Source organism: Carcharodon carcharias, chromosome 39 (assembly GCF_017639515.1).
Source record: "Carcharodon carcharias isolate sCarCar2 chromosome 39, sCarCar2.pri, whole genome shotgun sequence".
Classification (NCBI taxonomy): domain Eukaryota; kingdom Metazoa; phylum Chordata; class Chondrichthyes; order Lamniformes; family Lamnidae; genus Carcharodon; species Carcharodon carcharias.
Genome location: NC_054505.1, coordinates 1,439,232 through 1,467,134, shown reverse-complemented (window position 1 = coordinate 1,467,134; position 27,903 = coordinate 1,439,232). Strand labels below are relative to the sequence as shown.

General features: G+C 44.7%; 1 protein-coding gene across 2 annotated transcripts in view; it reads left to right on the top strand.

Moving 5' to 3' along the window:
* Positions 1–25,813, top strand: part of LOC121273090 (basement membrane-specific heparan sulfate proteoglycan core protein-like) — a 46,898-nt gene extending 21,085 nt beyond the window's left edge. The window contains exons 2-11 of one of the 2 annotated variants that reach the window (XM_041180055.1): positions 483–515; positions 4,765–5,058; positions 10,631–10,924; positions 13,000–13,293; positions 14,455–14,748; positions 16,200–16,292; positions 19,187–19,214; positions 20,571–20,614; positions 22,614–22,651; positions 24,767–25,813. In XM_041180055.1, coding sequence (XP_041035989.1) covers positions 483–515; positions 4,765–5,058; positions 10,631–10,924; positions 13,000–13,293; positions 14,455–14,748; positions 16,200–16,292; positions 19,187–19,214; positions 20,571–20,614; positions 22,614–22,651; positions 24,767–24,838 — 1,484 coding nt within the window. In that variant the 3' untranslated portion in view covers positions 24,839–25,813. Of the gene's footprint in view, positions 1–482; positions 516–4,764; positions 5,059–10,630; positions 10,925–12,999; positions 13,294–14,454; positions 14,749–16,199; positions 16,293–19,186; positions 19,215–20,570; positions 20,666–22,613; positions 22,652–24,766 lie in introns of both variants that reach the window. The other variant, XM_041180056.1, reaches the window with a different exon arrangement.
* Positions 25,814–27,903: the final 2,090 nt, after the last annotated feature.

Here is a 27,903-nt window from a genome sequence, read left to right as displayed (position 1 = left end):
AGATGTGTCTGGAGAGTGGAAACTCTGAGCTTCTTCTGCTGGGAGTAGAAAGGTATCAGCGGAGAATTGAGGGAGGTGTTCAAAATCACGATGGATTTTGATGGATTGGAAATGGAGCAAGTAATTCCAGTGGTGGTAACCAGAGGACACACAATTGAACATACTTGGCGAAAGAACAAAAGGGGGCATGATGGGGACAAATTTATTTACAAACAGCAAATTGTTGTGATCTGGAATGCACCTCCTGAAATTGTATTATGAGCATTTGAAATTGAATTGGATTAGTAGCTGCGTGCAAAATGGAATCCATGGCTATTGGGGAAAGCAGGGTGCTGGCTCAAGTGCAAAACACCACAAAGGAGCTGACAAATGTGAAATGAGAGGAATAGCCTTCTCTGTACTGTAATGTATCGTTCCCCGATTCTTGGGAATAAGGGAACGTTCTGGTCTACATTTAATCAATTCATTTTCTCTCTTTTCAGTGGCCTTTGCGGTTCAGTGGAGTGTGGCTCAATGTAAGTATTGACATTTCTCTCTAAAATCCTGACAGTGAATAATTAATTCCCACACTGGTAAATCAATCAGTTTGCTTTAATCGATATGAACTTGGTTGCTATAACCCATAGTGTTGTCGCAGTGATAGCTTCAATGCAGCATGTATTCTGACAGTTGTCATTACGAAGGCGTTATGTGTAATGCCCTTTTTTGACAATTTATCCCATTTCCTTTCTTGCTGAGAATGACGAGGCAGCAATCCCGTATTCCAAATCGTCACAGACCAAAGTTCTATTGAATTTTAAAATGACCTCAAAGTTGATTTTAATTTTTCATTCCAAGTCCTCACATTTGTTATCATGGCAAAGGAGGCCATTCTTTCCTTTATGTCTGTTCTACCTTTGAATGCCAGCGTGACTGACCTATCTCTTCCCTCCTTCTATACACCCTGGTTACATAATCTTTAAAAACCTAAACTAACAAACATGTTATCAACTTACCAAGGCTCTGGAGTTATCCTGCAGTACCAGATTCAAGCCACTGCTCGCCTCAGTGAGTTCTTGTCTACATCGTCATTGGAAGGGTTAGTTTTATTTTCTTGTCTTTCTCTGTTCATTCTGGACTCGGAAACGAGTGGCATAAAATCTGTCTATCTCGACCAGGAAACAGTTAATTTACCTGAAACACCTCAATTTCATCAATTTGTGTTAAAAACTTAGCATTTCTCATGCAGTCTGTTGTCATAATTCACAACATGTCGCCCAGAAATGATTCTCTAACACTGCAGAGGCCCAATCTCACAAATATCTTCCCTGTCCACTGAACCCAGCCTGGACCACCACCTAGAACTCTTCAATTGATCAAATAGAGCAACTATTGATTTCCATCTCGAACAATGATTAAATAAAATAAAAGAAACATGTTACTCATGGAGTTGTATCTGTCATTGTGTTTTCATAGTAGCTTTGACTAAGGCCATGTTCAGTACAGTCGCATCCCCACATCCTGGTGGAATCCTCTCCCTGCCCCACCAGAGATGTTTCGGCGGCAATGTAGCACTAACTCTGAGAGTAGACTTTCCCCTAGCTCCTCTGTCCTTCCCCTCAACCCAACAACATTAACCGCCGGTAACTATGCATAATCTGCAGTTTCCCCCAAAAAACCAGGCTGCTGTGACAGCTTCGTCGCTACCACAATTTGCATTTATATAGCGCCTTTAATGCTGTAACACATCCCAATGTGCTTCATGGGAACCATTATGAAACGAAATTTGACACTGCTTAATAGGAAGAGGTTTTAGTGCCGATTGCCAAAATGTATGCCGAACAGGCAGGAATGAAGGGGTGTACTAAAAAAAAGGCAGATAATGATGCCAAAGAGCAGCGGTGGAATTCCAGAGTTTCGGATCCCCAGACAGCTGAAGACACCAATTGTGGAGCGATGGAAATTTCAATAAGCCGGTATGAGAAGAGCGCAGAGATGTTGGAGGAGTCTTGGGATTGGGGAAGTTTGCACAGTTAGATAGGCCTCGAGGGCCATGGGGAAGGTTGAGGGGGCGGGGTGGGGGTGGGGGGGGGTGGTGCTGTGTGTGCTGAGGTGGGGATTGATGTTGTGTTGCATTGACATCAAGAATGAGATTATTGTGAAATCTATGTATTCCTTCATGGGCTGGTGACGTGGGAAGAATGTATTTTTTTGAGAACAGGAGTCATTGGCCAACGGATTTTGGTGTGAATGAAGAAAGAGGGCAGCAGAGATTTAGTTAACTTCGATTTTATGCCTGGTGGAAAATGCGCGTTTCACCAGGATGCAGGTGGAATAGATATGCCTGGAGGTAACAACAGTAGATGAACACGGGCAGAGGTCGAGTCAGGTGATGCCACTGAGGCGGATATAGGTGGCCATGAAGATAGAGTTCATAAGACCAACTCAAAGTCAAAAGTCGCACTTACTTTATCAAGAAATTCCTACAGGGGCAGGAAGCTTCCAGGGAGTGGGATGGAGTTGGTGCCTAGGGATAGGAGCTCTGGAGTTGGGGGATGGGAGGGGTGGGGGGGGGGGGTGTCTTGGGGTCCAAACCCATGTCCTGCTTCCAATCAGCATATCGGTTTTACCAACAAATCGTGGCCTGCATCGTTTGAGAGACACTCATCATCAGATTCTCAAAGGCAATTAGAATGGACAAGGAATTCAGCCCGGCCAGAAGCACTCACCTCCGGAATGAATGCATAATACTTCCAGTGTACAAGCGCAACTCCAGTGTTTGAAAAGCAAATCGACACTGTTTCAAGTTACATTTTCACCTCGACCAGATAAGCTAGAAGTGTCGAATGCACAATAAACAATTTCCTCCATTCCCTCGTAAACCACAGTCACATTTCTGATCCGACGTCTAACTTGAAAGACACCTCCAGCTCTTTAGCACGGCCATATTATTGCCTGTATTACCGAAGTAGCTGGACTTCACATATGCGTCAGTGGCCAAAAAGCCGTTTTTAAAGCACAGAGTTACTGAAATACATTGTTCAACTTCAAATTCTTCACTCTTTCTCAGTTAACAAATCCCTAAACAACATCTTGTTCCAACTCATTTCCAATGGATGCATCTTCCCTCAACAGGAATTGAGTTATCAACTTCCACTGCACCTGAAGCCTGGGAGATCCATTCTTAACAGACCATTCCCTTTCTTCTTCTGCAGATGCATTAACACAGCCAGAGATATCACTTGACCAACCAACTGGAGTTTACTTGGAAACAGAGAATATCACCATTAAATGCACTGCGCTGGCAAACTATTATGATAAAAGATTCCTCATTTACAAGGATAATAATGTCCTCAGCCTTTTACTAGCTTCCAAACAGCATGAATTTGTAATGTTCTCGATTCCTGCTTTAAACCAGGGAGGGCGGTACCAATGCAGGTACAGGTTTTTGGTTCTCCAGTCCCGTTCTCCAGCGAGCGAAACAGTGATGGTGACTATAGAAGCCAAGTGAAAAGGAACAGAGATTGTTAACAATGACTTTATTCATAGCAGTTGCGACTTACAAATCTGGATGTGTTTTTAGTCTAAGAAAATAGGACTTTAGGTATTAGGAGTGAGGGGTGTAATGGAATGACCTTGGAATTCATGGCGTAACTCCTGCTCGATGTCAGGAAAGACTGACGCCTGAATGCATCAATCGTGATTGTAGGGGCTGAGGGAACCAGAGGAGTTAGGCAGCAGGAGCACCGTGTGAGTGTACAGTCAAAAGCTGAAACATTCTGTCCCTCGTGAAGTGACCAATTATTTTTTGACGTCACACCGTATCCAGGGATACGGCTGGGCCGCTAATGATGTCAAACTGGACTCGAATGTTTGCATCCGAATACTGATGACATCACAGGGTCCTCCATGCCCCCATGCGGTGGGGAAGCCAAATCACCCAGTCATGGCCTCCACCCATTGTCTCTCATCTCCACATAGAAATTGGCAGAACTCTCCCTTGTGTTGGACTCCACCCATTGACACTCTCTTTAACTGGTTTGTTAGCAATTTCATCTGACTCAGTAGGCACTGGCTTCAATTTCCAATTCAGCGATTTGAGTTCCCTTATCCAGTCCGGCACACCCCCGGTGCACAATTTAGTGTGTGCTGCACTGCCGAAGTTAGATGTATATAGTCCAGGACTTGAGCCCCATAATCGAGGTCGAGGCGCTGAGGGACTGCTGCTCTACCGGAAGCACATGCACTTGCTCTGAAGGCCGCAGGCCTTGATCTCCATAATCCAGTCTATACACTGTGTTAGCCCTGAAAGAGTACTGCACTATCAGAGGGGGTTTTATCTGATGAGACGTTATGAACATTTCAGGTGAAGGCAAATTACATCATGGGCTGTATTTCGCACAAGGTCATTGAGCTGTTCTCAGTAGTGTCTTGAGGTCAATAGATATCCCGCATCCAATGACGCCTTCATTATCTCAATATTTTTCCTGCAATATTGCTCTGTGTAAGTTGTTACAGTTTAACAGTCGCAATAATTCAATATTAGTTCAGTTTTGGGAAAGCTCTCTGGGACATGCTGGGTTGCTAAGAAAGGCGTTGAAATATATTTTGATGTCTTCGTTTCCTTTCTAACCAAAACCGAACTCCCCGCCTGTGGAATCTGAGTCCCGGATGCAAACACTTCCCTTCCACACAGATCAATGGATAATGAGTTAGTAACGTTCTACTTATACATGGTATCCCCCTGATCCAATGCTCATTGTTCTTTCATTTATTTCACGACAGCTCCACCATCAAATCCAGTGATAAGTCTTGATCAACAGACCGGGGTTTATGTTGTCGGAGAGAGGGTCACCATTACCTGCACTGTGACTGGAGATGATCGTGATAAAACCTTCCAGTTTTACAGAGGGCACCGGATACTCTCCTCCTCACAGCTCTTCTCAAAGAACAACATTGGAACAGCTCATGTTATCGCTGGAACAAATGGAGATCAATACAGCTGCGCATATAGCGTTTCTGTCAACGGTAGGCGGATAGATTCCCCGATGAGCCAGCATGTGATGGTGACTATAACAGGTCAGTGACCGGGAACAAGGCTATAAAACACTTTTTGTATTTTTTACATATCAATGTTTTAATCATTGCATTAAAATGTAATGTTCAATGATCGGTGGGAGTATTGTAAGTGAATGAACTTTTACTTCATTTCTCAACTGTTGACAGTTTCCCTGAATGAATGAGACCTGAATGCACCCGCAGTGCATCGGCTGTGATGGCAGGGTCTGACTATGGCAGGGCAGAAAGGCTGGAGGAGAGGGTGACGGGACATGCAGCTGCTGAATTTTTCTGTTCCTGGGGAGAGCTGGCGTTCATGCATTGTGCTGTGAGGTCGCAGTCCACCTCACGATTGGGTTATTTTCATTCTGCCATCAAAGTGCCCCAGAATGTACGTCCGTGAACATTGATGTTGTCACAGCGAATGCCACAAACCCGCCCGATCCTCAGAGACCTTGACAGGGTGCATGTGGAGGGGATGTTTCCTTTTATGGAATAATCTAGAACTCAGGGGCTCGGATTAAAATTAAATGGTCACATATTTTAGACGGAGCTGAGTGGGTATTTTTCTTTCTCTCAGAGGATCTTTAGTCTTGGAACTCTGTTCCTGAAAGTTGAATGCAATGTATCTGAGACGTTTGAAGGCACAACGAGATAGATTCGTTATTAACGAGGATTTCAATGGTTCTTGGGAATAGTCAGGAATATGTGGCTGAGGTGACGCCAAATCAGCCATGATCCGATTGAATGGCTGGGGGCGGGGTGGGGGGATGGTGGAGGGTTGGGGGGGTGCGGGGTGAGGGGGTGGGGGGGTGCCTCGGGGATGGGTGCCGAGTGGCCTAAACCTGGTCCGAATTTGTATATGTGTACGTTAATACATTCGAGATTCTGCATCCTCAATTGAACGGTTATTGCCACATTTTGGCTCCCATTCCCTTGAAACTGCGACTACAACCCATCACCTTGGAATATCTCAGTTAGGCAGCCCGTAACGAATTTGGTATCGCACTTTCCTGAAAAGGAAATACCTGGCCTTTGCTCCCACTCAAAAAAACTTTAGCTTCACAAATCAGACCGATATTCCCCCCGGCGCCAATTTACATTTAGCACTGCAAAGTCGGAGGTACTTGAATATACTCTAGGACTTGATCTGCTTAATCCAGACCTACACTCCCCCCAATAATAATAGAGAGAGCGCTCCGCAGTCGGAGTTAGATGGAAATACTCCAGGACTTGAGCTCCATAATCCAGGCCGACACTCCCCCGGTGTCAGTACTGAGGTAGTGCTGCGCTCTCGGAGGTACAAATATAAACTTTAGTGCTTGAGGTCGAGAATCCAGGCGACTCTCTGCCGAGTCCATTTCCCCATTTCAATCAGTTTGTTGATAGTCCCCGCTTGACTTTCGAGCACGGTAGCCAGGCTTTGGATTAACCATGTCATGTCCTGGTCTGTATTTAATTGGGTGTTATGAACTCTCTGTCCCCGCATTAGAATCTCTTTAAGCTTAAAGCTCAGGCTCCGGGTCTTCTGGTCAACAGTTGCCAGGTTCTGACTTAACACCTCATGTCCCTATATTAAATACTGTAGCGGCATCATTTATCAGGCTGCACTTAACGGTGTTCCGTCCTAAGCCTGATCGCATCTCGCCTTTGACCTGAGATGCTTCAGTCATCAACTGGCCCATTCGAGCCGTATATAGTGCCCGAATATGGGTTGAGCACCACTGCGGGGTGGCAATTCCGGATATGTTCAAGACAACGGGTAAAGCTCGTGGTGTAATTATTATACAAAACCTCTGGTTAACCAGTCGGCCCTGGATGCATAGTTGGACAAGGTGGATCAGTCGGTGTGCTTGGAGGGGCTTAAATAATCTCTACTCGGACTATGGAATTAGACGTGGAAGGTGGCTGGGTAGTAGCGGGCCTCCCAGCCCGATCTGAAGAAAACCCTTACTACAATTCCAAAGCACTTGATCTCCTACTGTTACATTTATCATTCCCCGTTGGGTGTCGCATTTGGCACTGTCCGTGCTGTACCAAGGTTCCTCCTGCGGTCCGAGATGAGCAGTGATGATCCCCTACCTTGTTTGCCAATACTGATACGCCCACGACCAGGATCGTACCTCTGTGGAGACATTAACATCGCCTCCCGTTGTCCGGGTTACCGATTGGTCACTTGTCATGTGTCTTTAACTGTGTGTAATGCCTCCATTTACTTCCCGTTTTCAAAGCTACAATTGTGCATGTATCATCCATCATAAGTACCTCGTATGGTACATGCATGTTCGCTCCGGGCTCACCTTGACCATCACCTTTTTCCCCACTTGGGGGCCAGGGGTCCCTTGTTGCTGTTTGGATTTGCATGTTTCCATCTCCTTAATCACCTGTCTGTCTCTGACTTCCTTCTTAAACTCATGCAATTGCTTACTTATTTCCACCACATAGTCTTGCATCCTTCCTTTTAGTGGTCCTACATCTCCCACTCCTACTATGATTCCGTTGGGTATCTGCATTGTTCTCCTTTTCATTATTTCAAACGGGGTGAACCCAACGGTCCTGCTTGGGGTGGCCCCTAAGGCACATTAGAATATTGGGCTGTCCTCTGCCTTTTGAATTGCTTTTTGATTGATTGTTTTTTTTTTAAGTTCAGTTCATTCTTTCCACCATCCCTGGGCTCTGTGGTTGGTAGGGAATCTGGATGTTTTTTTAAATATTTCAATTTATACATTTCTTTAATGGCTCTTCCTGTGAAATGAGTTCCCTGATCTGAATCCATCTGGATAGGCTCCCTCCACTACTTCCAATCTGCTGTCTCCTTCTGCCGTCCCACGCAGGGGCTCAATTCCTTTAAATTACCGACATAACTCTACAATGCACCTTCTTATCCAATCTTTCAATATCTCATTATCTTCACTTCCAGTGATGGTTCTCTCTGTGCGCTGCTTAACTCTGTCTGCCATCATCGTGTTCATCCTGTGGCCTTACTTTTTGTACTTCGCAGGCACATCAATACACTCAGTAATATATCTATTTAGCATTTTTTCCAGCTTTCCCTTTACCTGTATCCATCTTGTAGTAAATTGTTTTTAAGTATTATTTCTCCTTACATTTCAATACCTGAACTACATTTTCCACGTAGATTTACCTCTATTTTTTTTTTACCAGGACCAGGATCAGCCTAAGGTTCTCTTGATGTCAGTTTCTCTATTGTCTTGATTGTTTATAATGTGTCCTTGCTCTTTAGGTTGTATTAATGGTTCCGTGTCAATGAGGATCTCTCTTTCTAGATTTTTGCTGATCTCCCACTGTGTGTTTCCAATGTCTCAGTTGATGGTCAGATTGTCAAATTCACTTGGCTTAAAAAGTTTGTACATTGTGCCCTCTTTCCCTAACTCTTTCTCCTGCATGCCTCATACCATCTTGCACATGCAACAGCTACCATCTTCTCTTGTTCAGGTTGCCTGGAGAAACTTATAAATAAATAAAATATTCTCATAACAGTTTTAAAAACAGTAATCAGGCGTTGACATGGTTTGCGTCCTTATCTTCTTCTCCAAAATTTTATTGTCTCAAGAGTAAACAACTAAATTGTGTTTGAATCGATTCTTTTAGAATTTTCCCAGATTCATTAACACGGCCAAAAATTGGATTTCTGCCAAACTTTTTCAAGGTCATAAGCTTAGCTTCATGTTTTGGGAACAGACTTAAAAATACAAAAGCTTGCAGCATTTTAATTAGTGCCAATTGTTGTCAAACCTTTCAAAATGAAAATTCCTTTTTGAGAAATTATAAGGAACCAAACCTCAAATTCTAAACTTTGTAGGAAATGTAATTTATGCTATCAAAATGAAAACTAACTCTTCCTTATGTGTATTGATTTGTTTCCAAGTTATAATTCCCGTATGTTTATCGATACATTATTTATCTTAGATTGCACCCTAGTGATTCAAATGTAATCTTTTAAACTACACTGGACTTTAAACCTCAAGCTTTGTCCCAACTTCAAATAACAGTGCTGTTGGGCTGCAGATTTCCTGTCATATTTAATTCATTTCTTCAACAGAAACCCCTTTTTATCCTTTGGATCAACCTAGAACGTGTGTTTATTCCTTTTGCTTTTCCTAGAATCCCTTGAACTTCAGGTACATTTTCCCTTCTGAATTTTACAATAAAAACTCGTATGAGTTAATGCAACTCGTATGCATCAATCCCATTTAGCTTGGAAGCTGGTAATACTAGTTTCCAAGGGGGTGGTTCATCTAATCCTGTTTAACGACTTAAAACTCTCATATTCCAAACGAATCTTCAAATAGCATTGGGGGGAATAAAGGGATCTTGAAGGCTCCACCTGTAGGGACAATCAAAGTGACGAAAGCTCAAATTTCCATTGCTACTGCCTGTCAGTGCTTATTGACGCCCCTAAGTGTACCCCCTTTTTTCTCTCTCTCTATGTCTCCCTCTCGCTTTCTCTCTCATCAGCACAAGCAGCTCTTTTAGCTGAAACAAAAACAGAATTACCTGGAAAAACTCAGCAGGTCTGGCAGCATCGGCGGAGAAGAAAAGAGTTGACGTTTCGAGTCCTCATGACCCTTCGACAGAACTAGGTGAATCCCCAAATCCATCATAGGTTTCTCCTTCGGAGCTCTCCCCCTCTTGATCAGTATAACTACAAGCTGCCGCTACTGCTGTGATCTGTCCTGAATCTAACCACTAAATGGACTAATTTAGTTTGATCACACTCACATCTTTGTCAGAAGGAAACCCATTCAAGCCAACTCCTGCAATTTCGAGCTCCATAATCTATCCATCACTACCCCACCGCCACACCACCCCCCCCAACCCCACACCGCCCCACGTGCCCATCCCTAAGTGCCTCTGTGAAAGTGACTACCTGCAGCCTTCCAAAGCCTATGGGCATCCGATGTATCGGAAGAGAGTTCCAAGGATTTTGTTCCTATCTTTCTGATAAAACGTTAAAAAAGACGCTCACCTTCAGCGTACCACTTGGACATAAAATATCCAAGGGCCAAAACCTCGACGGAATGACAGTGGGTAATTCACCTCAAAATTCCTCAGCCAAATATTTAACTTTGAACCAACATCCCTGCCACAAAAGTAAACATTGTTCTGGCACAGGAAGTTAGGAACATTGGAGAAGTCGTGGGTCATTCGGCCAGTCGAGCCTGTTCCTTCATTCAGTTACATCCTTGCTGATAATCTACTTGAACGCCACTTTCCCACGCTCTTCCCATAGCACTAGATGTCATCACTATTCATAAATCCAATATTCTCTCACACACTCACTGGTGTTTGTTACAACTTGCTGGGTACAATATTTCCTGCTAATGTTTGCACATTACAGCAGTGACTGCACTTCCATAGCTGCTGCTGGCGTTATCAGTTTCTGAAATACGTCTTGAAGTGATTTTTTTCTTCATAATTTTGGAATCAAGCCCCCACCTCTCCCTTTGTGGAATCTCAGATGCGAATGTATACATTGTCTTTCGACAATGATGTTGCTGTTACTAACATTGAGGCTACATAAGATTCTCTGGCCCATTTACAATTGTTTTGCACATTTAATTTACCACAGATCGGCTAAGAAAGCCAAGGATAAATCTTAATCAATGGACAGGGGTGTATGTAATAGGAGAGACGGTCGACATGACATGCACTGTAACTGGAGATGATCGGTCGAAAACGTTCTCTTTTTACAAAGATGATGCACTGCAGAACCCTTGGGAAATTGACACAGAAGGCAATATGAGAACATTCCCGGCTGCTGTTGAAAGTAGCGAAGGCCTATACCAATGTGAATATACAATTTCCATCAGAGGTCGGCATTTAACATCCCCAAAGAGCGAGGCTATGACCTTGACGACCACAGGTGAGTGGCAGGGAACAAATAATGTTAATGTGTCTATTCACCGGGATTGACATATTCACAAATTCAGATTCCTTCCTCAAAATTAAACGGCCAGTGTTTGGGGAGAGGAAATTATGCGAAAACCAGGGACTTTATCGTTCAAGCCCTGACATTTTCCCTCAAAGAATGGGCCCTGAATTCACCCGCTGGGCATCAGCTATCACTGCAAGTGTTGAAATGGGAAGGGGGCAAGCAGGAGGAGGATGTGAGGGGAGAGTCAGCAGCTGAAGGATTCTGTCACTGAGGCAGGGGCTGTCCATTGGTCAGTGAGGTCACGCTCTACCTCGTTATTGGGTTCTGCTCTATCTGACGTCATACTGGGACCGAGTGTCCAACGCCGACCACTGAGGCGGTCAACCAAGAGAAAATCCCCATTCTAAAACCCACATGCTGTAGGGAATCACGTACCGCCCAAGCCTTTCAGCATTTGACTTTCATTCTCCACATTGGTATTAACAGTAAGTGCCTTTATCATTGACGATCTTCATTCATGTCTTTACCAAGGCTGTAAGACGCTACGCTAAGTCAGAAGGTTGTGTGATCAACTCCCACTCCAGTTTGGGCCGAAACACACATCCTTAGAACAAGATCACTGAAGGAAGAATCACGTTGATTGTCCCGTCGTTAGTTGATTTCAGTTAATAGGATCTTGTTCTTCTTAATCTACTGGTGCGAATCGTCGATTACCATAATAAATACAGTTCCGTCGTACTTATCAGCTGCGGAGCTGTTAGAGAAGGCCCGATCTCCTGATTGACGTTTAGAATAGGGTTTATTTACTTCATCATCAAATTCTGATCCCTACATTTGTGAATTCTCAAACACTTGTAAACACGTTGTCCAGACACTAATCAATTAATGTGTTTCCAACCGCCTGCTGCTCATAGACTGACGCTGATCCATTTCTAATTGTTCCTTAAATTAATTTTACCACAGAAACGCTGAAAACCCCAGTTATATCACTTGATCAAACTGGCCCTGAATTAACCCGCTGGGCATGAAGCAATAGTGTATGTGTTGAGATGAGAAGGGGAGGAAAGCAGGAGAAGGGTGTGAGGGGACAGTCAACAGCGTAAGGATTCTGTCATTAGGGGAGGGGCTGTCCATTGTTGGGTGACGTCACGGTCTACCACGGTATTGGGTGATGCACTTTCTAATATCGCAGTGGGACCGAGTGTCCAACGCCGACCACTGAGGCGGTCAAAAAAGAGACACTCCCCATCCCAAAACCCACATGTCGTGAGGCATATTGTACCGTCCAACTCGTTCACAGTTTGCCTTACATCTTCCATGTTGATGCGGAAACTACGAGCAATCGTCCTCTTCCCTCATGTCCTTACAGGGAATGTTGCACGCTACCCTAAATCAGAAGGCTGTGTGATAAACCACAACTCCAGATTTAATTCCATAATCCAGGATGTCTCTTATGCACTGTGTCAGTACTGAGGGGATGCTGCACTGTCGACGGCAGATCTATATACTCTAGGAGTTGAGCTCCGTAATCCAGGCCAACTCTCACCGGCAGCCAGTACTGAGGGACTGTCCGAACTCTGCTATTTGTAATGTTCCGCTCAGCAATTTCATTTTGAGTTAATACAGACAGCGGAATTATTGCCAGTGACATCAGTAGGAACTTCGCTTCAGTATCCATGGGCCAAACACACAACCATAAAACAACATCACTGAAGGAAAAATCACGTTGATTGTCCCGTCAGCAATTAATTTCAGTTCATTGGATCTTGCTCTGCCCAAATCTGCCGGTACGAATTGGCGATTACCATAACGAATACGTTTCAGTCGGGCTTTATCAGCTGCAGAGTTGTTAGGGAAGGCCCGAATCACTGATTGGCGTTTAAAAATGCATTTTCTTATCCTCCTTGTTTCATAATCAAATTCTGATCTTTACATTCGTGAATTTTCAAACACTTTAAACACCTTGACTCGACACAAATCAATTAATGTGTTTATAATCTACTGCTGTACATAGAATGACTCTGATCCATTTCTAATTGTTCCTTCAATTTATTTTACCACAGATCCGCTAAAATCCCCAGTGATATCTCTTGATCAAACCTCAGGGGTGTATAAAGCAGGAGAGAGGATCACCATGACCTGTACCGAGACTGGAGATAATCGCGAGAAAACGTTTTATTTTTTTATTGTGCGTCATCAACTGCGACTTAGTCCAACTAAACCACATAGCAACACGTTAACATTCCAGAATTCCCGTCCAAGCCACAGCGGACAATACCAATGTCAATACAGAGTTACCGTCCAGAACAGGCAGTTCTACCTCAAACAGAGTCAGGCTGTAAAGGTAGCTATAGCAGGTGAGAGACAGGGAACAGGTATTTGAACATTTCTATTTACGATCTTACCATTCTCGAATAGTCGATATTTTATTCACTGTAACAATATGAATCATTCTAAATAGACGGCGGCGCCAAGGGGCAAAGGTGGTGCCGGGAGGTTCAGATGTTCTGAGTTTTCATTCCACAATTGTGAATGTTGGGGACTGGATTCACCCGCTGTACATCGAATGTGATTGTAGAGGATGGGGTGAGCAGGAGGTTACTGTGAGCCGCTGAAGTTCTCGACACAGGGGAAAGCTGGTGTCCATTGGCTGGAGATGTTACAGTCTTAGTTGGGATTTGGTTTGGTCCATTATGACATCAGAGATGCCTTCCACACCTCGGTGCGGAACAATGCCTTCATTTCGATGCATTGCTTTTATTTCCATACATTGACAACTTCCGTGTGGTTGTACTATTTCAACACAAATGAACGCCTTTACTTCGGTAACACTCTCGCCAGAATTACCAAGCAATGGAATGAAATTTCACTTCAGCTCGTGAACACCAAAAATGCAGCCCGACACTCCCCGCGAAGCCAGTACTGAGGGAGTGCTGCACTTTCGGAGGTAGATGCGTGTAATCCAGGGCTTGTGCTCCATAATCCAGACCGACGCTCCCCCAGCACTGCGGGACTGCCCGAACTTTGCTATTTACAATTTGTATTTAAACGAGGTACCTCTCTGCAATTTTCTGTTGAGGTAAAATAGACAGCGGCATTATTGCCAGTCAAATCAGCAGGAACTCCGCTTCGGTATCCATGGGCCAAACACACAGCAATAAATCAACATCACTGGAGGGAAAATCATGTTGATTCTCCCGTCCAGAATTGATTCATGTTAATGGGACCTTGCTCAGCTCAAATCTGCTGGAAAGAATCGTCGATTACGATAACTAATGCACTTCAGCCGTAATTTATCAGCTCGAGATCTGTTAGGGAAGGCGCCCGTCCCTGATTGGCGTTTAGAAATGTGTTTGCTTCTCCTCCTTCCTTCGTTATCTACATTTTGGTCTCTACATTGGTGAATTTTCAAACAGTTGGAAACTCGTTGTCCCGATACGGATCAATTAATGTGTTTATGACGTACTGCTTTTCATGGAATGACACTGATCCATTTCTAATTATTCCTTTTACCACAGATCCGCTAAAAACCCCAGTGATATCTCTTGATCAAACTACAGGGGTGTATACAGTAGGAGAGAGGATCACCATGACCTGTACCGTGACTGGAGATAATCGCGAGAAAACGTTTTATTTTTATAATGGACATCAACAGCTCTCAGCTAGTCCAATCATCAGAAATACCAACACTTTGACATTCCAGAATTCCCGTCCAAGGCTCAGCGGACAATATCAATGTCAATACAGAGTTACCTTCCAGAGCAGGCAGTTCGATTCCAAACAGAGCCAGGCAGTAACGGTGACTATAGCAGGTGAGGGACAGCGAAAAAACCATTTCAACATTTCTATATATGGCGTGGATATTCTCAAATAATCAATGTTTTACTCACTGTAACAATATGACTCGTTTCAAGTAATCCGGGAAGGAGCCCAAATGACCTGCGATCTCATTCCGCAATTGTGAATGATGGGGGCTGAATTCACCCACTGTACACTGACTGTGATTGCAGGGGCTGGCGTGAGCAGGCAGGAGTGTGGTGTGAGGGGACAGTCAGCAGCTCAAGTGAGCTGTCACTGTGGGAAGCTAGTGCCCATTGGCGGGAGATCTCAGATTCTTAATTGTGATTGAGTTAGGCCCGTAATGAGATCAAAGATACCTTCCATATCTCGGTGCTGAATGATACCTTCATGCCTCTGCATTGGCTTCGTTTACATAAGTTGAAACATTCGATGTAGTTGGACTATCTCAACTGAAAAAAATACTTATCTATTTTGGTAGCACTCTCACTCTTGCCTGATTTATCAGGCAATAGGGTCAAATTTCACAGCAGCTCATGAGCTCCACAAATGTAGTCCAGCTCTCCGCGCAGTGCCAGTTCTGAGGGAGCGCTGCGCTGTCGGATGTGGATGTATATATTGTAGGCCTTGATCTCCATTATCCAGGAAGACACTCCCTCCGGTGCCAGTGCGAAGGGAGTGGTGCACTGTCGGAGGTAGATTCATATGCTTCAGAACTTGAGTTCGATAATCCAAGCCTATTCAGTCAACCTTGGTAAGTGAAAAAAACGTGTTTCACATTGTTTACCAGTCAAAGAGAGGGACTTTTTGTTCATCTCTTGCCAAATCCTCATCAGACACACTGACCCATTACGGCAAGTGTCTCCATTAATCACAGAATCACAAAAAGGAACACCAGAGATTGAAATCGCTCAGCCCATCCTCTCTGTTCTGTCTCTTTGAAAGAGCTGTCAACTTTTTATGCATTCTTTACTGAGATGTTATAATAGCTGGCAAGGGGAACATTTGTTTCCGATTCATAGTTACCCTTTAGAAGGTAAGGAGCAGTTCCATATACTGGCAGGAGAGTTTCTAACCAGGGAACACAGACAAAAGGTAATTTCATTCATTTGTAAGCAAAGAGTTTTTTGTTTTCTGCAGCACTGTGGAATAGGATGCTGCAGTTTCCAATACTTAAATCAAAATCATATTGGATAATGTTACAGAGCGATGAAGAATGTGCGACTGGGATTGGATAGTATGAAAAATTGACCCTGTACATCAGGTTCTTGGCACAGGCATGAGGGCCGATAGTCCCCTCCCCTGCCGGTTTATTTTATGACTCGCACTTCATATCTCCCTCTCTGTCTTTGTTTTCTATGGCATCCTAGCCCCAATTGTTGTCCTGCATAAGTTGCAGATTATTCCCTTTGTTGTAGAAGCTGTTCATTAATACTGCCCTGCTCTCCCCCTTTACCTAATCCAGAAAAGAAACATGTTGCCCTGGCTGTTGGTGTCGCTTCTGCTGTGGGCCTGATTCTTCTCCTTGCTCTCTTGAGTGTCTGCCTCTGGACGAAAGGTAGGTCATTACAGATGAATAGGCAAATGTAACAGTCGACTCTTGGTGGCCAATATGATCCAATTCCTTATACCAACCAAACCCCAAACCCCAACATTAAGTGTAGGGTGATCCAGTTATGAAGGGTGAAATAGCCCATCGCAAAGGAATGGGTTGAAGTTAATCTTGGGCCGACTGGTAAGACTGGGAACGTCACAACTCCGCCCAACATCCAGCGGCATTGATTTCACAAGAGCTGAACAGATGGCTGGTTCATGATGTGGACGTCAGTCATACTGCTGCCTTTGGGCAGCCTTCCAGGACATATCACCGGGTTAGAATTGTTCCTTGGCTGGGGACAGAATAAGCAGAATTGCATTGTAAAATCCAAAACATTCAAAAGGCAGCCCCATCTCTCTGAGGATAAGAAGAATGGAGCGACATCTCAAGTTAGTGATTTTATACAAGTTGTTCAGAGAGTACATGGTATGGGATCTAGAACATGGCGCAGGAAATGAGGGTTAGACAAATGGATGCAATCTCCAGCCACTGTAAAGTAAACTGGTTCAGATATAAGAAAGATCTTCAAGAGCAATCAGGCTAAGAAATAACACCTGCTACTATTCTGATGTCGAACGTCTTCGAATAATTGGCAAAACACGTTGATGTTGCAATGGGATTGGGGTACTGTGCACACATTGTGGATGATGTGTGAAGCTTCATTGAGTGACCTTCCTTATCTGGAAGGCTCTTGTCTTTGAATGTCAGCGAAAACCCATTTCCCCATGTGACCCTTCACTCCACTCTGCTTCCTAGCCCCCTGCCATTGGCCCCTTGGGTACCCCTCCTGATATTAATTGTAATTTTGGCGTCCCTCCACACCCCCATCACATTGCTCCCCACCCCCACCCATCGCCGTCCATCACCGTTAATTTCATCCACTTCATAAGTCTCTCTAACTGATCAACGTGCACTTATCAAAAATAAATGCCTCCACACTCAAGCTCCTTTACTCACGTCCCTCTGTACCAACACACGGGTCATGAATTCACTCAGTCGATGCACTTGTCAATACAACTGCTTTGTGGAAATGGTCTGTCTTTTTCCAGCCCTCCGCATCTAAATTCAGCGTCTTCAATAAAGTGTTTAAAGGTGATGATCTTCTCCATATATACCCCAATTGCTCCCTAAACATCATGTTCAAACACTTCTAAACAAGCTTCCCTTCAACCAATAGAACAGACTATTCTGGTTTGAGTGTTACAGTGACTTGTTAGCAAACAATACATCCCTGGATCTCTCCATTCATTAACGTGTATGTCATTGCTCAGATCGCTGTACTGTATAAAACTTCCCCCTGGAACTGCTCTCTCCTATTGCCTTTCCAACCCTGATCAAAACATTGATTCCAATGAATTTATGTCCCTTGGGTGCACGGCCGCCTCTGCAACAATGTGATTGTTTTTTATTATTCCATTCAGCGAAGTGGGCGAAGCTCTCTAGGCCAATAATTATTAACCATATCCAATTGCCGATAAGAAGATGGGAGAAACTGGCTTTCTTCAACCGCTGCAGTCCATTTGGTTGAGCTACACCTACAGTGCTGTTGGGGAGGCAATTCCAGGATTTTGACCCAGCGACAGTGAAGAAGCGGCAGATCTATTCCCAAGTCAGGATGGTTAGAACCTCGAGGCGAACTCCCACGTGATGGCATTCCCATGTGTCTGCTGTCCATCTCCCTCTAGCTGGCAGTGCTCGTGCGTTTGGAAGACACTGTCAAAGGAACCCTGGTGAATTCCTGCAGTGAATCTTGTAGATGCTACACACTGCTGTTACTGCTCGTCAATGGTAGAGAGAGTGTTTGTGGATGGTGCCAATCAAGTGGGTTGCTTTGTCATGGTTGGTAGAACTTGGTTGCGTATTGTTGGAGCTGCACTCATCCACACAAGTGGAGAGAATTCCATCACACTCCTGACTTTGAGTGTTGTCGATGTTGGATAGGCTTTGGGGAGTAAGGAGGTGAGTTATTCACCGCAGGATTCCTAGCCTCTGACCTGCTCTTCTGGACACAGTATTTATGTGGCTAGCCCAGCTAAGTTTTGTGTCAACGTTAACCCCTAGGACGTTGATAGTGGGTGATTGAGCGCGGATAATGTCATTCTGTCCTTTAACATGCTCTGCATCATTACCCCATATCTTAATGACAGTGTTGAGAAATATAGAGTAAAGATTCCTATTTATAATGACCACAAGCTGCCCCATCCATCGATACCTCAGCTGTAACCACTCGCTGATTTGGACTAACAGACATTGATGCACTTTGAGTAGTTCCTAAATGTACCAGTGTGGTGCTCATCTCTCTTGGTTCGGAATGTCAGGAGGTTCGACGCAAACATGCGTGTTTCACACCTGAATTTTTTTCATAGAATCATTTTTTTTTTAGTTATTACTTCATTGGGTTTGGCCATCACTCGCAAAACCAGCATTTATTGACTATCACTCATTGTCCTTACTGACTCCCAGGTGGTATTTTACTATCCAGACCATCACAGTGGGCTCTGCAGTTGCTTTTCACCTTGGCACGGAAGCAGGTTGAATTACAGAAAGGGCTTTCTCGAACAAGATGGTTCATTGATGGTGGCTCTTGGTCATCATTACAAATTCTAACTTCTCTTTTAATCCAATTGTGTTTCATTAACTGAATTCAAAGTGCCCAGCTCCCGGGGTGGGATATTAACTCATGATTCCCGACCCTTACCCCAGGATTCTTAATTAGGAGCTCAGTCAGCCAACCAGTATGTCACCATTCACATTACAATGGGAAATGAGGAGCACAAAGGCATTCGCTGCTCTGTGACTTGTGTCTCAAGCTCCTATTCTGCTCTCGGCTTCTAATCCTTATGTTTACTTCTCAGGAAAGAAGCAAAGCAATATGGAAAACAGGTGAGACCATTAAGTGTTGCATTTCAATGACATGTGACCAACATAATGATCAGAAGCCAATGTTCAGCCAATTTGTATTCCAGATAAACATTGTGTCTTTTGAAATTGAGAAACGCGGTCTGTAGCTAACATTCTCAATACAAAGGACAGACCAGCAAACAGATACACACATAAAGTGACACGTGCACACACTCAAGGAATCATACCAGAAGGCACGCAGAGATACTGGAGCAGTGACACACTCACAAGCGCACTGTTTCCCTCTCTCTCACATACGCAGTCGATTTCTCTCGCTCTCTCTATTTCACGCTGTGTGTGCTTTATTAACATATCACACTCGTTTAAAATATGCAACGCACAACATGGTGATGTAGGGGATCTAAACCGAGACTGCATACATGCGAAACGCACCTTCTCCCACTAAGCTACTTGACCGCCTGCACCGATTTGGTCCACTGCACTGTTAAAGCTAATGCAGAGGCGTAGAAAGGAGTTGGCCCTTCGAGATGTATCTGCTATTGAGTCCCTATTGTGAACCAGTTCCATTTTTACCTCTCAGGGGGTCATTAGTCGTTGGAATCATCTTGGCCAGAGAGTAGTGGATGTTGAACATGCTCAAAGCTGGGTTAGAGATTGTGTGTTATTCAAAGGCAAAGAAGTCGAGGGTTATGTTGGGGCGGGAGAGCGATGGGGCAGACAGGAAAATGGAGTTGAGAGCACAATCAGGTCAGCCATGCTCATATGGAGTTGCGAGCAAGTTCCAGGCCCGAAAGGCCTGCTCTTGCTATTGAACCGCGCCCCCCCCCCACCCCCAACCCCCAGCGTAATTAGGGAAACGAGTTAGGAGCAGCAGTGGGCCACTCTGCCCCTCGAGCATGTTGCGCCATTCAGTAGGATAATGGATGATCCGATTGTAATCTCAACCCCTCATCCCCGCCCACCCCGGACAACCTTTCATCCCCTTGTTAATCCGGTGTTTTATCAATCCCTGGTTTAAAAACATTAAAGACTATACCCTCTGGCCTTTTGACGCCGCTTCCTGCGCGGCCTCTCTCCTGCTGCGTGCGCGGGCTCACACGGACTGCGTGCGCGTGCTCCATCGCGCTGCGTGCGCGTGCACCCTCTCTTTCACCCATGTGCTGGTTTCATTCCCTTCAAAAATTCTGCCTTAATTATCTGTAATAATCATGGGTTTGAAACTGTTTCATAGAAACATGCTCCTGGTCACCCAAACAGGAAAGCTTTTACACTTAGCACGGGAATCGCGGCTGCAGTAATGTCAATATTGCCTCAAATGCTTCATGACATGGGTCATATCAGATGAAGTGACTAACTGATCATTTCTGTTGTTTGAAGGAATGCGGTGCCCCCTGGAGACCTAATCAACGAAAATCTTACATGTGAGTTCAGATAAATATTCCGACAGCCATCATTGTCCTATGTGTTCAGAGGTTTGTCAGCGCTTCATGAATAACCAGCAGCACGACATTATAAGAAGGTTGTAGAAAAAATTGAAAATGAAAGTTTAAAAGTTGTAGAATTGCAAATATATATTTGTATGTGATTTCAGTTATTCAAATTGCTAAATGAAGCGATGCAAGTTAACAGTCCTTTCGAAATCCAATTAAGTGATTACTAAAGGGGTAGAATTGAAAAGTAAAAAAGTTAAGCGGAACCTGTGACAAACCTTGATTCCACCAATTAGTACTGGGAGCAATGCTGCTCAGCTGAGCATAAAAAACACATGCACAGAGACGCTTGAGTGGGTGTAACATATTTACAAGAATGATCGAAGGAGCTGCAACTTTCAGCAGGGATTTAGTATTGCTGGGTCTCGCTACTTATGAAAAAGGAGAATGAGGGAGTATCTAATAGAGTTCTTTGAAACATATAATAAAGTTTCTAGTCGTGGGGAGAGCAAAACCAGAGGTGGTGAATATGGTATCTCCTTAATAAACCAATAATGTATTCTGAAGTTCTAATTTGAAATAAGAAGTAAAAAAAAGTCTTGCATTTATATAACAGCTTACACCACATATGGACGCCTTCAACGCGTTTTGCAAGTGTTGAGGACATGGTTATAACCACAGGGTTCTCATTAGAATCATTGAACTGTATTTACAAGCTGCAGCTGCAGTTACAAGCTTTCATCAAGCTCCTCAACTAGAAGAAAACTCCCACTCTAAGGTCTCCTGCGCTTACAGTTGATTCGTTCACACTGTCACGCGATGCTGTTCAACACAATGAGTCTTAAAGCTACATTCAACACATTCCTTAAAGCTGCAATTACTGCAGCAATAAACTTGATGTTTGAAGTTTTCAACTGTATCAGAAGCGGGCGCCATTATGCGCAAGTCACACTCCCACAAACAACAATTTGCCAAACGTCAGCCTTTTCATTTGGTGATGTTGATTGTTGGGTAAAAATTGTCCAGGATATCAAAAATCATTCCCCGACTCTTCTGCGAAACGCCTTTCCGGGATTATTTTCATCCGCCAAGCCAGCAGATGGAGCCTTTCTTTGCAGTCCATTCCAGCAGTGCAGCGCCCCCTCAGTACTGCACTGGAATATCCGTTTTGTTTTCTTATCATGAAGCGCGGGAGTGGGTCTTAAACTAGGAATGCTTACACAGAAATGCTGAGATTATAGATCATGCCACCACTGGGAGTGGCCGTTCCGAATGATTTAAAAGCTTTAAAGAATAGGCTGGATGAAGTATGAAGGATAAGTTAGGGTTTTACTGACTGACCAACTTGAAACATAGAAACTTGGAAAATCGGAGCAGGAGGAGGCCATTCGTCCCTTCGAGCCTGGTTCACCATTCAGTGGGACCTTTATCTCAATACTCCCACCATTACACCATACTCCCGCACTCTCCCCATACCTGTTGATGCCTTGAGCCTATAAAACTATTTCCTCCTGAAATATATTCAGTGAATTGGCCTCCACAGCCCTCTGTAGTAGAGAATTCCATTGTTCCATCTCACCCTGAGATATGTTTCACCTCATATCAGCCATAAATGTTCTACCCCGTTTCGTGACAATAAGACACTCCAATGTTGCATGTGTGATGTTGGTAACCATAAAGAGCCACACAATGTAAATCTGCTCCCCAATCTCGTGAAAAATCCCTGCTCAATCCATTTCTAGATTGAAGAAGAAATTGGGAATGAAACGCTAATTTTGGAACTGTATTCGCTCCCTCGCGAGCAGTCAAAGGCCTCGGTGTGTCGGTTGACCAATAGGTGCTCCTAACTCTTGGCAGTAACGGTAACTTAATGAAGCATTTTCGAGAAAACGGGCCTACCATTGACATCAAACTCTTCGCTGAAAGGGACGAATGTTGCCAGCACTTACTCATCAGTATGTGATTTTTAATATGCTGTTGTTTCATTTAGACGCTGTTCTTAACCTACAAACAATGCCGAAGAGACATGTAAGTTGCAATTCGGCATGTCGGGGTGGGGGTGTGTGCGGGGCAAGGGGGTGTGCGCGTGAGCGGGTTTGCGGTTTAGGGGCTGTGCGGGTGAGGCGCGAGCGGATGAGGTGCTTTGCGGGTGAGGCTCTGTGAGGGTGAGGAGGCTGTGCGGGTGAGGCGCTGTGCGGCGGAAGGGGCTGAGCAGGTAGGAGGCCGTGTGGGTGAGGGGGTTTACGAGTGAGGGTCTGTGCAGGTGAGGGACTGTGCGGGTGTGGAGTCTGTATGGGTGTAGGGCATCCTGGTGTCTGAGGTGCGGAGAGGGGTGTACTGTGCGGGTGAGGGTCATTGCGTGTGAAGGGCTGTGCGGCTGGGGAGACATGCGGGTAATGGAGGTCACTTGCAGTAGGCGTGGAGTGGGCGGGCGCGGTGGGGTCTGTGCTAGTGAGGGGGCTGTTTGAATATCCTCGGATGCTCTCTTTTATTTTGCTCATTCAGACTCCTGCAGGAATGTGTGCAAAATATTCCTGCATTCACCCGCTTCATCCTTTTTCTGTTTTTCAACGTCATAATCCTCTTGTCCGTTAATGAATTTTTATTCGAACAATTGCATTTTCAATCTCGTTTTTAGCGTGTTTAAAATTGCCACCGAAATGCATGCGGGGAAGAGAATCCAACTGATCAATGTTTCTTTTAGCGGATTGAACAGCCGATTCTCAGTAGGACATGAATGTTTCAAACTGAAGTGAAGATTTGCTCCCTCTGCAGGGCATGAAGTGAATTGAAAATTCGCCTGACGCTATTGCTGCTGAACATCTTAAATACACTACCAAAGAAGCGGAAATAGCACTGTACAGCAATTATTGTTTCACTTGTGGTTTGTGAGCTGAATACAAGAAACATTATTATCGAAAAAAATCATATTTCTATTCTCTAGGCTGAACAAGCGTGAAATGCCAATGTCCGAGTTCAGCCATTATTATATTCAAGCCTGAATGTTGAGTTGCCTCTATTATTGGTGCTTTGTTGATGAACACTGAACAATTTACCTGGGGGTAAATTTGTAGCTGCACAGAGCACTGGTGCGAGTACGCGTGTACTGCTCTGCTTTTCATACTAGAAGCGGGACAGACTTGCATTGGAAGCAGCTCATAGAAAGTTCACTAGGCTGAAGGGATTATCTGATTAGGAAAGTTGCGCATTGACACTTTTGGGTTCAGACGAATGAGAGGTGATCGTTTTGAAACCCAGAAGATACTAGGAGGTGTAGGGAGAGTGACACGGTAGATACTCTGAGGATCCCTCCCCTCCTGTGTGAATCTAGGCCTGGAGGCGAGTGCACAGATTAAAAAAGAGTGCCTCCTTTTGAAAACGGAGATGAGAACCAAGTTCTTCCCTCAGACGATAGTTTGCCTGTGGAATTATCCCCACCACCAACCACCAACCACCCCGCCCCCCCCCCCCCCCCCCGCGCCCTCCCTCCCCACCCTACACCTCCCCGCCCCAGAGAGCAGTGGTGGCTGTGACATTGAATATATTGAAGACACAGATAGAAATTTGGCCGGCAAGGGAGTTAAGGATTAAGGGGCGAGGGTGGGGGAGTGGGAGGCAAGAAGATGCATTTCAGGACCCCATCAGGTCAGCCATGACCTTGTCGAATGGCAGGGCAAGGTCGAGAGGCCGAATGGCCTACTCCTGATCCTATTCCATGTGTTGGTATATTCTTCTGCTGATCGGGATTCGGCCAAACAATGTACATCCGCAAGATTCCCTTCCCATTGAAGTCAATTGAACATTTGCAGATGACAGCGTATCGCCTGCGTTCAGGTCAAAAGTTGCTCCCTTATTTGGAATCCCCTGTTTCCATGCCTTTTCTGGCGAGTCCCTTCTTGCTAATACGAGAAACAACACCCGCCTGTGCTAATAGCTTCACTGTGAAAAGTAACCTTGAGCAGACAGTCGATGCCCTTTAGCATTAAGGCCTGCTCCCCATTAGCAAATGTTTAATAGACCAATCCCTCTGTTGAGCGTTTGCCTCTTTTTCCCACGCTTCAACTGCTGATAGAATTTCGTGATAATTTATCAGATTATAAAACGATTGTTTGAATTCCTGACCAATTGCACCATTGATTTCAGTGTCAGCGTCAGCGAGACACCGGCCAAGACCAGAGTGAGGACTTCACCATCTACGCAGGGGTGAAGCTGTAGAACAATTCCAGGAATCCCGGCCCCACAGCGAGAAGTCCAGCGCCGATCAGCCCAATGACCATGAACATGTCTCCCATTTCACTATTATGCAAGGAAACCCTTTGTTTACGAGAGCTTTCCTGAGGACCGGAAGCTACTAGCGAAGCACTGCCTCACTCCTGGTATTGAGTTTACATTACGTGCCAGGTGAACTAACATCTTGAAACATAGGAGAAAGGGGAAGACTATTCGCCCCTCTAGCTTGCTGTTGGCGAATTACATCGTGACTCTTCTGTAGCTACTCATTTCACTGTTTTTTTCTCCAAATGATCTATGACAGCCCCTGTAAAAAAGGAAGGAGTTCCCAATTTCTAATTGGCGCTCGCTGATATTATTCCTTAACTTTCTCGCCTTATTTTAACATCTATGTCTTCTGCTGTCTGGGGTCTCTGATCACTGCCTCTGCTTTATTAAATTTGTTAAACGTTGCAACATCTTAACCTGATGACCCATCAATATTCGGTCCTCAAGGGAACAGGAATCGAGCCTATTCTCATTATTTAACACGTTGAGCAAGGTTTCAACTGTGGTTCACCCACTTCAAGGACAATGTCCCAACCCCGCAGTGTGGTGAACAGAACGGAACAGTTATTCCAGATGGAACCTTACTGTGTATCTGTGCACCTGACGCTTAACGTCGACCCCTGTTGCATTCCCAACCTCTTTGAGAGAACTTGGACTGCTTTGCTGCTCCCGCACCGCTCAGGTGCAAATTGCGAACTTGCCAGATTTACATCTCTGTGCTAAGGCGAGCAAATTCTTAACGCGGAGGAACTAAAGGCCAAAATCAATTGCCATTTCAGAGCGGGATTTTAGTGATGTTTATTGTTGTGGAAGCTCCCTTTTTTAATGTCATAGTTAGTTAAGCTTTGGTAGCTTTATAATGTTATCCCAGTTTCGTTATAAAGCAATCCCGCGCTTTCAGTTTCTCAATAAATACATTAACATTTGACAAATGAGCTGGTTCTTGTTTTACTCCAGTCACTAGAAGAAACAAATGGGATTCCATCCGCAACAGCTCTCAGACCAACAGTTAGATTAACGATTTGGACCTTGTTGCTATACAGGACATGAGACTACATGAAATTGGGAGGGAAGGTGCGCACTGATTTGCACCAGGGGACTTACTGCGACATATCAATAAACTGGCAGAGAGGCATATAACAGGAGAATGGGCATCAACAGAGAGGCAGCCGCCCCATTACAGTTTCGTAAGAAAAATAAAACTCATCGAGACATTGAAACAGGAGCAAGGGTAGACAATTCCGCCTATCGAGCCTGAGCTGATTTTCATCGCGGGAGCTGAGGCTGGTGCCCACTATATTCCCTCCACCCAGGGCATGGGGCTCAAACAACATCTCTCTCACCAAGGCCTGGGAGGCATAAACTTCTCTCCCTCCGTCGGAAACTGGGGCTTATCTCCCCCCTGCACCACCGCCAACCCGAGTCGAGAGGTATGGGGGCAGGCAAGTAAAAGGATTTGAGGACCCAAGCAGATGAGCCATGTTCTTGTAGAATGGTGGAGCAGGTTCGAGTGCCGAATGGCGTACTATCGCTCTTAAGCCCCTCCCCTGGGTCATTATGGATGCGATTTAGAAGCAGGGGTAGGCCACTCGGGCGCTAGAGCTGGCTCCGCTACTTAATATGATCATGGGTGTTCTGATTGTAACCTCAACTCCACATTCTCTCCGACTCCAGATAACCATTCAACCCCTTGTTAATCAACAATCTATCCCATTCTGCCGTAAAAATATTCAATGTCTCTGCTTCCACCTGCTTTAGAGGAAGAGAGTTCCAAAGACCCACTGGCCTTTGAGGTGAAAAACAATCTCCTCATCACGGTCTTAAATGAGTGAAGTGTTATTTTCAAAGAGTGAGCCCTAGTTCTATTGGAAACATCCTCTGCACATCCATCCTGTCTAGGCCCCTCAGGATCTTATATGTTTCAATCAAGTCGCCTCTTCTAAACTCCACTGGATACAAGCCTAACCTGTCTAACCATTCCTCATAAGACAGCCTGCCAATTCCTCGTATTAGTCTGGTAAACCTTCTCTGAACTGTTCCCAACGCATTTGCATCCTTCCATAAAGAAGGTGACCAATACTGTACACAGTACCACAGATGCAGTATCAACAATGCCCTGTTCAACTGAAGCATAACCCCAGCCCCTTCTTTTGTAGTCAACCCCCTCTCAATAAATGACACTTTTTTTTTAGTTTTCCTAATTTCTTGCTTTACCTGCACAATAGATTTTTGCGATTGATGCACTAAAACATCCGGATCCCTCTGTAACTCTCACTATTTGTTATATATTTGCTCACTCGCCTGACCTCTCCGTAATCCTTTGTAGCCTCATTATGTCCACTTCATAACTTACCTTCCCATTTACCTTTGGGCCAGCAGTAAATTTAGCCATCATTCTTTCGGCCCTTTCACCCAAGCTGTTCTTTTATTTGCACTTTTCTGAGAAGTCAAATGAAAACCAACACAGATATGATGGGATGATTGGTCTCTTCCTGTGCTGTACCAATTGTTACTTTCCTATATTTTTCATGCTCGTATACTTGATGGTGAGTGGAACGATAAAGTACATTTGTTCTATCCAAAAGTTGGAGAGCATTTGACAAGCCCTCGCCAGATCATCTTCTGCTGCTTCATCAATGAACTTCCTTTCATCATAAGGTCAGGAGTGGGGATGTACGCTGATAGTTGCACAATGTTCAGCACCATTTGTGACTCCTCAGATACTGAAGAAGCCCATGTCCAAATGCAGGAAGACCTGGACAATATCCAGGCTTGTGTTAACTAGTGGCAAGTAACATTCAGGCCACACAAGTGCCAGGCATGACAATCTCCAACAAGGGAGACGCTACCCATCGCCACCTGACGTTCAATGGCTTTGCCACCACTGGACTCCCAATATCAATATCCTGGGTGGTTACCATGTACCAGACACGGAGCTGGACTGCTCATAAGATCTCAGATGCGAGGCAAGAATGATGCCCCTCACCTCCTGACTCCCAGAA